This window comes from Artibeus jamaicensis, unplaced genomic scaffold, assembly GCF_021234435.1.
Source record: "Artibeus jamaicensis isolate MK-2021 breed Jamaican fruit bat unplaced genomic scaffold, CSHL_Jam_final contig_2259, whole genome shotgun sequence".
NCBI lineage: Eukaryota > Metazoa > Chordata > Mammalia > Chiroptera > Phyllostomidae > Artibeus > Artibeus jamaicensis.
In genome coordinates, this window is record NW_026521468.1 from 5980807 (window position 1) to 5994237 (window position 13431).

The window sequence follows — 13431 nt, forward strand, 5'->3', positions numbered from 1 at the left end:
CCCAGAGCCCCCCTGACCTCCAGGGCAGGAAGCACGTCTTTCTAGTGATATACAGAGTGCAACACCGTCAGTGGGACCCACCTGCCACTATGGCCCCACCAGGGGTCCCCGTCACCCCCTCACCACCAGTCAGGGCCAGTGGACCTGCTACTCATTGCTCCCCAACCTTGCTCAGCCTGCGTTGGCCGGGCTGGGGGACATCTGCCTACTGGTCACTCCGTGACCACAGCCTGTGTTCCCATTATCCTCAAACCCCTTGCAGATAAGAGGGTCCAGGGGCCACTGAGTGGGGCTTGGAGCTCAGAGCAGGTGAGGACGGGGTGGGTGGCACCTCTCAGCTCCAGGGCGTGGAGGCTGAGGTCCCAGCCCGTCTCCCACCCGGCGCCCAGGCCCACCTCCTCCACCACGACCCGGAACTTGCTCTTGGTGCTGAGCACAGGCTTCACCCCCGACAGCCACTGGACACTGGAGAAGATCTTGGCGGGGCCGATGAGCACCTGGCCCGGGTAGAAGCCGTAGGAATCATCGAAGAAGAGACCCTGCAGGGCATGAAGCCACAGGACGGTCCCTGTGAGCGGCGTCCCCGTGGGGGATGGTGTTTCCCGGCCCCTCACCCCCCACAGTGCGGACGGTGGCAGGCGCCACGGCCCCAGTGCCACACTGTGCTGAAATGCCGCACACATCCCAGGCGACGAAGATTTTCAAAGGTGAGATAGAAGTTAACAAAATATGAAGAAAAGTTCTAATACTTTCTGCCCTTTTCTGGGAAGCCACTTTGCCTAAAAGCAGCGTTTAGCCCGGGCTAGCTACAAGCTCAGAAGTCCTTTTCCCTGCACGGCCCGGAGGGCCGAGGGACATGACACCCTCCCCGCAACGTACCGAGTCGCTGACATGCGGGCAGACGTCATAGAGCTTGGCGCCATCCTCTGTGTTCATGGAGCACCTGAAACAGGGAACACGGGCTCGGTCTCCGCTCAGCCCAGGGGCCGAGCCTCGGGAGGCGTGGCAGCCAGTGTGGCGCTGGTCAGGTTCAAAAGGAGTCACCCAGCGGCACCAGCACGTCACACACCCTACAAAGGCACTGCTCCTCCTCCACCCACAGCGCAGCCTCTGACCCGGCACAGGTAACTCTCCGAGCGTGAGCAAGACCCTGACCAGGGTCTGCGTGCTCAGGTCTGTTAAAATGTCCAAATGAAGCTTCCGCTCCCAAGTTATAATGCTTTTCTCCCCAAACCGAGACAGGGCAGAGGCCGGAAACCGAGGGCTTTACGCTTTGGCAAGAAGACCCGCCCAGGGTCGGGCCCCACAGGCCCGCAGCACTGCGTGTCCCCCTTACTGAAGAGAAGCCCGTGACCCCGGGCCCATGAACCCCGCCCCCCGACGTCCAGTGCCGGCCCCGCCCAGTGGACGGCTCCTCAGCGGCGAGCGTACCTGGCACCATTGGACAGCTTCAGGATGATCTGGTTCTTCAGGTCGTAGACCTTCCCCAGCCAGCAGTCGTAGGCTATGTAGTCGCCGTACATGAAGGGCTGTGACCAGGGCACAGGGGAGTGAGGGACGGCAAGTGACAGCTGTGTTCAGGGCACCCGCCCCGCCCGCCCCCGGCCCACCGAGGCGGGGAGCAAGGGCCTAGATGGCTTGGTGCCTTGACTGGTTGTACAGAACCTGAGTGACCGCTGCAGCAGGCTGCCCCTAGTTTTTTAAATGGTTATTTGGGCTGTTTCCAAGCTGGGACTTTTATGAGTAAAGTTGAATAAACACTAATAGAACACTCGTAAAAAACAAAAAAACAAAAACAATAATGGCAGTAACAGACCACAAACTAAACAGAACAGGAGCTCCCGAGGCCAGAGTGATATAAAAGGGGGACGAGTAAACGGATAGACGGGAGGAGCAGGGCTCTTCCACATGGTGGAAGCCAACTCATCGTGACCAGGAGGGAGCGGCAGAGCCACGGAGTTGCCATCCAGCAACCGCGGAGCGCCGACCGGCAGGCTGGGGCTGGCCACATGACAGGCTGTTGCCATGGCCCTGGCACATCTCCCCACTGAACCGGATTATTTGCCAGGGGCACAAGGTGACTTCATGGTGGGAAGATGTGGAAGACGCAAACGGGACCAGGAATCACAGTGAATGTTGCCTCGGAGTCGCCACTGGCCACCGTGGGCCAGAGAAGGACTCGGCCGCACTCCGGGGGCCGCTCCGCCACAGGTACGGGCCTGAGGTTGGAGGGGAGCTGTCTGCAGCTCCCCACTAAGGTCCAAGTGGTGGGCGTGTCAGGATGTGGAAGGCAAAGCTAGACTGGGGAACCGGCCCAGAAAAGAGGAGATCAAAGAGCTGACCAGTAAACACGAAGCGTGTTCCTGAATCCTGGATCAGAATGGGGAAAAGGGGATTGGTGGGCCCGGCTGGTGTCACTCAGTGGATTGAGCGCCAGCCTGCAACTAAAAGGGTCACTGGTTCAATTCCCAGTCAGGGAACATGCCTGGGTTGCAGGCCAGGTCTTCAGTAGGGGGCAGGCGAACACACTGATGTTTCTCTCCCTTTCTTTCTCCCTCCCTTCCCCTCTGTCTCAAAATAAGTAAATAAATCATCTAAAAAAAGAAAAATAAAAGGAACATTGCTGGGCCAGTGAAATGAGGCCTGTGCATCAGCCAGCAGTATAGCAATCCCCTAATTTGGGGGAATGGTGGTCGCGCAGGAGGATGTTCCTGATTTCAGGAAATACACTTCGTAGTATTTAGGCGCCACTGGGCATCGTATCTGTGGTTTGTTCTCAAACACCCGAGGGAAAAAGGGATTTGAGGGAAAAAGACTAAGGAGGGAGGAGGAGAGGCGGCGACGGAGCTGTGGAGTGTGATGCCCACGGCCGAGCAGGCTGGGGCGCAAGAGCTTCTCAGTAAGTCTGAAATCACTAAAACTGAACACTGGAAAGAGGCTTGTCTACAGAGAGGGAGGACCGCTGGAGCAGAAAGCAGCCTGGGGAGGAGAAGCACCCGCAGCTGCCGGTGCCAGAGCTCCGAGGGCGGGTCTGGCCTCCTGTCTCAAGGGCTCACAGCGGAGTGGCATTGGGCCCCAGGGATGGGGGAGGACTTTGCGCTCGGCCTCTGACCTGAGAGGGGCGGCACTCAAGTCCCACCAAGGGACCCAAGCACAAGGGCGCACAGCAGGGGCAGGGGCGGGGCTCACCCAGATGTGCTGCAGGTCCTTGCTGTTGACGGGATAGACAATGCAGTTGGTGCCCACGAGCTTGACGGCACAGTCGATGCTGACGTCGATCACGGTGCCGCACTGGCTGTCCTGGTGGGGGGCATCCATGCCTGAGTGAGCCCCGCCCCCGGCCACCACTGTGGGAGACCCGGCCCAGCACCTCCCAGAGCCCCCCACCGGGCCTGGAACGCAGGACTCACCGTGGATCGCATGTGCCGGACCACATCCCGGGGCACCACGGAGCGGTCCTCCAGTTTCAGCTGCACAAGAAAACACGGGCGTGAGAGACTGGCCCCCGGTGTCCCCAGGGGGTGTGCACACTTGTCCCAGCCCCCGGGAGCACAGGCCCACTGGAGCGAGCACACGGATCCTAAGTGCTGAGGTCGGTTTTCACAAATGCATCCTCTCGCTGCAGCCAGGCTGGGAGACTTCAGAACTCCAAGCTCTAACTCCCCCACCAAAAGCAAACAGGAGGCCACAGGCGGCAGACAGAGGCCCTGGCCCTCCCCCTTGTTTCTACCCGGCGGCAGCGGCCAGAGCTCCTTGCCCCTAGTTAAGAAGTAGTTACATTTATACAGTCCTAAAAAAACTACACCCAGCTCTTTGAAGGCAAACTCGAGGCTGATGCGGCCCCCGGTGAAAAGGAGTTTGACACTCCTGCACTGGACTGACAGGGGTCATTTTGACCAAACAGTGGCTAAATGACAGATCACATAAACCATCGTTCAAATTAAAGATTTAAGACCCTGTTCTACAGACAGCGAAGCACTTTGCTGGGCGTGAAATCCTTTTCTCCTCTGTGCAAGTGCCTGCTCCCAGGCCCTGGGCCGAGGGCCGAGGAGATAGTGGGGCGGGGGAGGGGCGTGACGCCGGGCTGTGCAGGTCACGCCAGTCGCCCTGCAGCCAGCGATCACAGACACCACCTTCCAGTCCCGGCTATCTGTCCCGCCAGCTGCAGCTGCTCCTTATCTGCCGTGAGCGGAGCCCTGCTGGCTGCTGAGCAGCTCCGGTCGGCAGCTCTGGGAGCCTGGCCAACTGCACGGGGAGCACCTGACCCACCCTCCACACACAGCCCGCAGGCCGCCCTCCTCCAAGAGGACAAGAGAATAGCTGGGGCCACAGGAGGGCAGTCCCCCATCTGCTGGGCACTGGACCCCCTCCCACAGCCCAGGTGGGACACATTCCCCGCCCGGGGCCACCCCTCTGTAGCTCCTCATCGAGTCACCGACCGGTACATGCAAGTCCTCTGACCACGGGTGGGGGGGGAGGGTGGATGAGCTGCTCCCTCCAACCTTCTCTCCAGAGCAGGAGACTGGAGACACTGACTCAAGGTCACTGGCATTTTGGCAAAGATGACAGAGACCAACTCCACAGAACCAGACTGTGACTTACAAAGAAACGCAGGGGGAGCACCGGGCCCAGCCACCAACAAGCAGTCGACTTGCCTACAGGGAACGTAAGCCCGCGACCCAGATGAGACCGAGCCTGGCCGCTAAGCATGAGGGTCCTCAAGCCAGACACACAGATGCGCCAGCTCAGAGACCACAGGCCGACTGACTGCACACGTCCACGGGTATAAAATGAGGTGACAGTGGCCACCTCGGAGCGGCAGAGGGGACTAACAAGGCGGCGTGGGGCGCACGGTAAGAGCTCAGCGGGCACTGGCTGTGGCAGCTCTGCCGGACACCAAGGCCCCGGGCGGAGGCTCTCCTGAGTCCCGGGCCTCGGGCTCTGATCAAAGACCCAGGAGGCTGTGCGGGGCCACGTGGCCCCTGCTAAGGCTGTGGTGGCCCGACAGTGGCACTTTTTAACACTAAGAACATCCCACCCTGGAACCCCCTGGGCCCGCGTCTCTGGTCTGGGACACGGTACTTTCAGTGCCGACCACCCTATCTCAGACCTCTCTTGTTTCAGACTCAGGTCTTTCCAACTTGCCACAGACGCCAGAAGTTGCAGCCCCAGGAAATTCAAGGAGAGAGACTGACTGTGCTGCGGGGGGTGGGAGGGAAGGTCAATCTTGGCGTGACTGTGGCGGTTGGTTCAGGGACCCCTGAGAAAGGACCCACGTGGAGCCTGCAAATCATGTCCCTGTCTCGGCGGCGGTGGTGTTCTCCAGGAGAGCTTGCAGGACAGTGGCCCGGGTACAGGCCCTCAGTCAGTGCGGACTCTGGTGGGACACTGCTCCCCAGGTGCGGGGGGAGGCGGAGGCTCCTACTGGGCTGAAGCAGGAGCAGCGTGGCCCGCAGAAGCTGCTTGGCACCGCCACCAGGCCAGGGTGGGTCCTCTCCTGCCCGCCTCGGCCACAGCACTCCCGGGACAGGGAGCCCAGTCAGCCGATGCGGGCCTCTTCTGACCTGCCAGTGTGTGACTCCCCTGCCCAGCGAAGCTGGTCCCCGGGCCCCTCTAATCTCCCAGGACAAGGGGCCATACTTCTCTAGAGCCCTGCTGCAGCAAGAAGCAGAGTGGGAGTGGCAGGGAGAATCACGTGCTGGAGTGGCCCCCGTCCTGGCAACACTCCCCTCCCTCGGGAACCCCAGAAAACGAGGAGCAGGCGTCTGGAAGGGCTCCTTCGCATCCCCATGCCCCGCCCCGGGTGCTACAGTTCTCCACAGAGGCCGCCCTCTGCAAGCTGTGTGCCTCTCACTCAGCAGGCCTCCCTTCCGCTGTCCCAGGCACCCTGCGCCCCGTGCTGGAAGGGACCTCTGTTCTTGCTTGTGGGCACCCGGTTCCAGAGCCTTCGGCATCACAGCAGCAGCACCACCAGTGCCGACCGCAGCTCCTGGGTGGCAGAGCCGGCCCGGGAGCCGCAGACAGACAGAGGACAGAGGAGAGCGCATCTCTGGCAGGCCCACATGCTCCATTCCGAAAGACAGAGACCCTCCCGGTTGTCAAAGCGGTGATGCTCTGTTCACTTCTGGGGCCCAGGGAAGGCTGCTGCTGCGGCCTGGCTGCCGTGCAGGCAGGGCCCCAGCGCCTGCAGAGGGCTCAGATGGGAGAAGCCCTCCTGCCCTCATTCGGCAGGTACCCAGAGGGTGCCGAAATCACAAGCACTGGACGTCCCAGAGGCTAGCACTAGAGGGCGCTGTACCCACTCTAGGAAACCACGCCTCCAGAGCACAACAGCCCCAGGACAACAGGGCTGTGTGTTTTGTGGTTGGTGGTAGGTAGGTGCAGCATGATGTCATTTCAAACACAGTGCTACCAGGGGGGGATCTGAGGGGGGACAGATCTCAACTGTCCTCCCTGAATTCCAGAAGCTCTGACGTGGTGAGCTGTTAGCATTTCTGAGTGAGAGCTGCAGCTGCCAGAAGTTTCTGAGCATTAAAAAAAAAAACAAAAAAAGATAACACCAAAACAGGAGCATGTCTCCAAGCGAGGGGTTAAAACAGGCGTGCATTACTGTGGACACCTGTGACGCGTCTGCTGGAGCCGAGAGCCAAATCCTGTGCCCCCACAGCCTCCTCCGGGAGCCGGAGACCAGACACACCTGCCCTCATGGTGAGGGGTCCCTGCACCTGCTTTCCAGAAAGCTCGCGCACCTGAGCAGCAAGGACTGGGAGGTGAGACTGGCAGGCAGACTCGGTCTGGCAGTGCTGAGGGCCCCACAGAGAGCAGCGCCAGGCGGGCACATGAGAGGGAGAGACTGGCAGCGGGCAGGAGCGTGAAGGACTCCCTTTAAAGGGGCCACTCCAAAGGGCAGGGAGGGTGGGAGAGGCCGTCCCAGCAGAGGCCTGGAGGACAGCGAAGCTTGAACGCAGAAGGTGCAGCCAGGCGAGTGGTTTGGGCCTTAGATCCCCTCCTGCATGAGGCCAGGCCGCTGCAGGGCTCTGCCTGGCGCCCACGGCACAGGGACCACATGCTGCTGGGCAGCGGCCATGCTGGGAGAGCAGTCAGCCCAGCGCTCGGTTCTTAAACGGGGGCAATTCAGCCCCCAAAGAACACTCCTGGTTGGCACGACTGGGGCAAGGGACTTCTGGTATGTAGTGGGCAGAAGCCAGGGACAAGCCAGGGACAAGCTAGGGACATTGCTGAAGGTCAGAGGACGCACAGCCCCTCCACCCACGACAACGCATCACGGGCCGGGCGTGGAGGCTGGGAGTCTGGAGGCTGCTGGGGGGCGGCTGTGGAGGGGGAGCGGAAACGCTGTGAGGAAGAGTTGACAAGGTGTGAGGGAGAAGGCAACGGGGTGGGAGATCCCGGAGCTCCGCCCTTCCAGGAGGACCGCCATCCCCGCACCACCCCCCCAGCTCCAGCACAGCACAGCAGGGGCCGCGCTGGTCGGGCAACTCCCACTCTCCCGGTCCAGACCTTCATTTGTGATGTTGCTTTTAACTAAGCTGGAAGAAGCCGACTCACCGCACAAAAATGTTCCCGGGATGGAAAAGGGTGCACTGAGGCTGACCCATAGGTTGAAGCGGAGGAAATGATACAAGAAGCTACTTCCAAGTGGATCTGAAGCCAGATCCTGCAGGACTGGGGGCCCCAAGGCCTGGCCCACTCAGTGGAGGCCAAGCATGTGCCCTGGGGATGGACAGAAGGCGGCCTCGGGCCTGGTCACGGGCACCCAGGCCCAGAACGCTGACAGAGCGTCCTCGCAAAAGGGGAAGCTGCAGAGGCCCAGCGCAGGCACGGGAGGGCCGCAGAGGCGCCCAAGCCCGTGTGTCACGGCTGGAAGCCACCGACCCCCGACTGTCACCTCCTGTCAAACTCTGGGGAAGGACAAAACACCGAGAAGGTGTGGACGTTCTCACACAGGGAGAAACCAGCCCAGTCTCTCTGGGGTCGGGGGCGTCACCAATGCCCAGGCTGCACTGACGGCTGGGAACAGCCCCAAACGAGAGGCCCAACAGCCCGGTGCCCACTGGTGCCCATGAATGAGCCAGTCTCGGGCCATGAGGACCTGCGGCTGCCGGCCCCACCCTGTGCCCTAGTGGGGAATGGGGAATGCCCTACAGTGGCCCCAGTGGGGGTCTGTACTCAGTAAGGCATTCCCTTTGCTGGACAGAGCCAGGCCCGAGATCTCCAGAAGCCTCTCCATGCTCGGCCACGGCGCCTCGTAGGCCCGCCGGCTGCGGGCACCCGCCTCAGCTGCACTGCGGTGCACGACTGAGTGGGGGCGCACCTGTGAGTGCACGACAGGTGCTTCACTGGCTGAGAAGCCCAGCGCACTTCTGGGGGCGGGAAGAGCAGAAACAACTCAGTGGGATCTTTGCTCAAACCCAGGCTAAGGCGAATGAAATTTGTTAGCAATGCCTACGGATTCAAGGCTCAAGAACAACGCAGATGCAAAACAAGGAGCGCACACCTCCCTGGAGACGCTCCGAAGGCATGGCAGAGACACACGTGGGGAGAGGGAGGCAGCTGCAGCGTCGGAGGCCGGGGAAGCGACTGATGCCAGATGGAAAAGCGCGTACGGCGGAGCGTGAAGTTACGGAAAAGTCTGGGAGATCCTAGAGTGGATCTAGAGAGGATCTGGGAGATCCTAGAGAGGAACGCCCCCTAGAGCAGTGGTTTTCTGACCACGGGTCGTGGCGCACTAGTGGGCTGTGAGCTGTCGAGCGCCGCGTCCAGCACCGGGAGATGGAAGGAACTCTGAGCGCACCGCACGCAGCGCAGCAGCCGGGCCGGGCACTGTGCAGAGACGACGTCTCCAGCGACACGTGTGACGTACACGGGGAACGCCTACCCTACAGTGGGACACTTCCAGGAGGTCTGAGGCCGCGCCCCACCGCTCTGTGCCCTGTGCGGGCTCTGTGCTTCTCTGGCGGTTACATCAAGGGGAACAAACCTCTTCTCTGTCATCCGAAGCTGGTCTGCAGCCGAAACGCCCGCCAACACAGACAGACCCGGGGCCCATCTGCCTGCCTGCACACAGACACCACGGGGCGGGGACACGAGGAGGGGCAACATAGGGCCCCGACTGGGGCTGCAGTGGGGCCTTCTTCCAGCTTCATCCTAAGCCCGATTTCCAGCTCCAACTGGACTGGGAGCCACGACAGGTCAATGGCTCCTGAGCTCCCGGGGAAGGGCTTTCTCGGCGCAGCGGACCACTCACGGTGTGCTCGGGATGCATGGCCGTCCGCAGCTGCCCACCTGAGGACAGGACAGCTCGCCGGCAAACCACACACCAATGGCCAGGGGCTTCCCACGCTCAGGGACAGGGAGGGCAGCGGGAAATGGCCAGGCAGCGTGCAGGAACAGACAGGTGTCGGTGCCCCTGACCGGAAACTTTCAGTCACGAGCTGCAGAAATTCAACAGAAGCTCTGCTACACTAAAGACGGAGGCCAATCAGCTCAACCGTCTGTTTCGTCTATAAGCTCAGAATGAGGCGGGAAGAGACGCACACGGGAATGCACCTTGGCCATAAAAAACTCGCTTAGACACAGGACACGAAATGATGTACCTGAAAACACCGACGCATAGGAAATGCAGGCTGAGCTGAGGGGCGGGCACAAACCCGTTTCTGGTTGGCAGGTGTGGAGGGCGGGAGGGCCCAGCGGCGCAGGACTTCACACACAGACGCCATCGAGTGGTGGCAATAGGACGCCCCCCCTTCAGGGGAGACCTGGCCAGGCCTCTGTGCTCTCAACCCCCAGGGCCAGCCCGGGGCCGGAGCCCAGAGGCCCTCCCTCCAACTGCACACCGCAGCCCAGCAGCTGGCGAGGCAGCACCACCGCACCACTGCCTGGAAGCTGCAGTGCACCGGCTTACGGGAACGGCCTGCAGGCACAGCCTGCCCAAGGGGACAGGAAGGGGACCGAGTCCAACTGCCTGCTGAGTGCGGGGTGGACTGGAGAGCTGTGCCTGGCAGCAGGCCGGCTGGAGCTGGGCAGCAGGGCCAGGTCTCTGCAGACGCTGCGGTGCTTGAGACGCAGGTCTCGGGTGCGTGCCGGTGGCCAGAGCTGGCGCAGTGGAAAGCCCACCTCTGCACCCCTGTCTTGGCAACCCGGCTTAAGAAGGACCAAACAGCCTGGGAGTCCTGGGTTTGAAGGGAGGGGACAAATGTGAAGCTTTAGGAGAAGAAGGCATCCATCCTCAGGAAGTTTGACTGAACGGTGGAGAAGTGGGCAGCACCCCTTTATGTCCTGGTCTGGCGGCTGAGCTGCTGTCCCCGAGAGTCAGCGGGGAGCAGCCTGTCCGGGCGCAGAGAGAGCACATGGCCTCAGGCTGCCTTCCGGACCCTGCCCATCTGACGCCACGCTCGTTCACGAACAACGCACGGTGGTGATCACACGGGCAGACCTTCACCCAGGCCTGTCTCCTACAGGGGGGAGATCTGCCCGCTCTGCCCCCCGCAAGGCTCCCACTCCCCAGGGGGTGGGGCAGGACTGCCACTGCTCCCCCTCCAGAGAAGAGGTGAGTGACCTGCCCACGGCCACTGGCCCTGAGCCCCACAGCCCTGCTGTCCCTGCCTGCCTTCCTCACTGGCGCGTGGCCCTCCAGCACAGCCCTGGCTGCCACCAGAGCAATCGGCGCCATGCTGGCTCTCAGCGCTGGGCCCTGGCCGCAGCTCTGGCCTCTCTCCAGGCTCAGGCTCAGCGGACACGCAGGTTGTTGGGCCCCAGCCCAGCCCTGCTGCCTTGAAGGGGCGTGAGGGCCAGGGGAGGCCCTGCCTGGGCTCACTGTCCATCACAGTCCCAAGGACGGAATTCTGGAAATTCGCGCCTGAAGACATTCCCAAAGCAACTGTGATGCACACCCCCAAGTCCTGGCTGTTCTGACTGGCCTTTCAAAGGCAGCCGGGACGAGAAACAGCTACAAGGGACGGGCCCGAGTCCAGCAGAGCAAGCCAGGGCCCCAGCCTACTACAAGAGACCCCACGTGACAGAAACACAACCTTGCTGAACCCGCACCAGCCTCCATTGTCCCTCACACTCCCTCGGGGACTGTTCCAGCAGATGGGCCAAAGGCCCACCCTGGGGTGCTGGGCTGCACGCAGGCGCCCACTGGCCGCCCCTCCCCAGGGCTGGGAGCACCTCTCTGCTTGCCCTTCAGGCCGCAGAGCCCCAGCGCTCCGCCCCGCTGCTGCCACCTCCCCCAAGGCTCGCTGGCAGTGGCCCGTCTCAGGCTGAGACAACTTGCCAAGTCAGGACGGACCCACAGCAGAGTCCCTGGGACAGGGAGGAGGCCACGGTGGCACCGTGCTGCGCGGGGCTGGTCCCACTGAGGCCAGCGTCGTGTCGCCACCCCCCAGCCGCGCGTGCTGAGGGAGTCCTGTCCCCTCCCCGGGTGTCGGACACCCCTGGGGCAGCCCTGGCCAGGCCAGCTCCAGAGCTTGTGCCGTTACATCACCCGGTTTCTACCCTCCAAGGGGCTACGGGGGTCTCTGGAGTGTGATCCCCACAGACCCCCCCCAAGCAGCCGGCTGGCTGAAGGGAAAGCCCAGGGACGGGCACCAGGGCACAACCCAATCCGGGCCCCCGACACTCCCTCCGGAGGACCTTACAGCTCAGCCGGAGAAAACAAGCACACGCAGCGACTTCCCACAGAAGGAACCACTAAGGCATTTCTGGAAACTGAAGGGATCTGGGCTATACCAGGGCTGCTGCTTCAAGGAAACCCGAGAGAGTCTTCCGGGTGTAAATAACCACCCTCTTCCTTATACGGTCAAAATGCCCCCCTTAATGAGCATGGACCCCCCCAAGATGACGAGGATGTAACCGAGAGTGACTCGGAGCGCGTGGGAGGGGGCTGGGACGGCCCCAGAGCCTCCCTGGGGGAAGGCCGGCTCCCATTTCAGACAGGAAACCGGGTGCAGGGGGGTCACCGACCCGGGTGCCCTGGAGTGAGCTCTGCCAAGGCCCACCCCCGTGGCCAGGACGGCCTGCCACCCCAGAGGGCCCTGTGGCACCCTGCGGAGTCCCGGGGTGTTGGGCAGCAGGGGTAACCAGCGAACAGACGCGACCCCTTGAGACAGGGCCCTGGCCTCCCAATGACCCGTCTGTACATTTGGTCACGAACCTGCCCTCCTTCTTCCGGGCTCCTCTGGGCCCAGGGCCGGGGCACTTCTCAGCCAGGACTCAGGCTGCCACAAACCTGGAGGACGTGTTTCCCAGGACTGAGAGGCCACGACTCACCGGAACTCCAGGACACCCACTTCTGGACACCACGCCCTAGAACCAGCAGCCGCGAGGAGGCGCTCCGGCTGAGCCCACACAGCCGCCGCCTCCGGAGAGCAACTGGTGGAGCCAGCCCGTGACAGCAGAGTGGGCTGGCGGTGGTGGGGCAGCGGAAGGCCAGGAAGGAGACCAGGGGCAGCCTCGCAGGCCCCCTGCGGGGGGAGGCCCAGCGTTTACGGCGACTCCCTACTAGACTCCGTACTAGACTCCTCGGATCTCTTTTAAAGCACAGACTCCTGGCTTTTTATCCCAACCTGCTGAGCGAACCTCTGGATAAACCCAGAAATCTACTGCTTAATTTTCCCCAGCAAATCTAGTCATTGCCCTGGTTAAAACTATTCTACTTCAACTAGTTTACCTTCTAGAACACAACAGAACTCCAACGACTTAGAGGTATTCACTTTTTAATTTTAGGAAATTTTAAAGACTTAATTCTGGGGCTCAAGATACAAAAAGCAAAGTGGGTTAAAACAACTAACCAAGGGCGCCCTCACTGGGACCCGCCCCTCACATCCCTGACGAGCTCTGTGGCTCACCCTTTAACAGATGCACAGGCACCGGGCCCCCAAAATGGCGGGGCCCCCAAGTGTAACCCGCCCCGACCCAGGCAGTCCAGCTCCCAGCCTAGGCCGATTCCCAGACAGAGGCCCAGAACAAAGCCCCAGGCCCCAGACCAGCTTTCAGTGCCCTTCGCCCAGGTTCTGCCAGCCACACTCGCAGGTGCCTGGGGCCCAGGTGTGCGGCCCCAAAGACAGCCGCTCCCGCTCCCCTCTCTTCACCTTCCCCCCTGCAGACCCTCAGGAAAATGGCATGGTCTCAAAACGACATCACCTTCAGTCGGCAAAACGCTGTGGCCTCCTCTTTCCCCACAGCGATGCCCCTCTAGCCCCCGCCCACAGAGCGTCTGCGGCTCCTTCAGGCTGATCAATGGCCATGCTCTGCAAAGTGCGCCCCACCTTCTGAAGCCGACTCGGAAGGAAAGGGACTCACTAGGCACTGCTATTTTTAAGGACACAAACGCGGTGGCAAAGGCTGTAGAAATCACACACCGGAGCCCAATCCAAGGCCGCATCCTCGGGGCCAGGCTCTCAGTGACCAGCA

At 61.8% G+C, this 13431-nt stretch overlaps 1 protein-coding gene across 2 annotated transcripts in view; it reads right to left on the minus strand.

Annotated features, from left to right (window-relative positions):
* UBE2O (ubiquitin conjugating enzyme E2 O) overlaps nt 1–13431 on the minus strand; it is a 42975-nt gene that overhangs the window by 9336 nt on the left and 20208 nt on the right. For both annotated transcript variants that reach the window (XM_053660031.1, XM_037157812.2), the window contains exons 2-6: nt 3411–3470; nt 3190–3300; nt 1432–1529; nt 880–943; nt 396–539 (exon numbers count right to left, since the gene is read on the minus strand). In XM_053660031.1, the coding sequence (XP_053516006.1) occupies nt 396–539; nt 880–943; nt 1432–1529; nt 3190–3300; nt 3411–3470 (477 nt within the window). The remainder of the gene's footprint in view (nt 1–395; nt 540–879; nt 944–1431; nt 1530–3189; nt 3301–3410; nt 3471–13431) is intronic.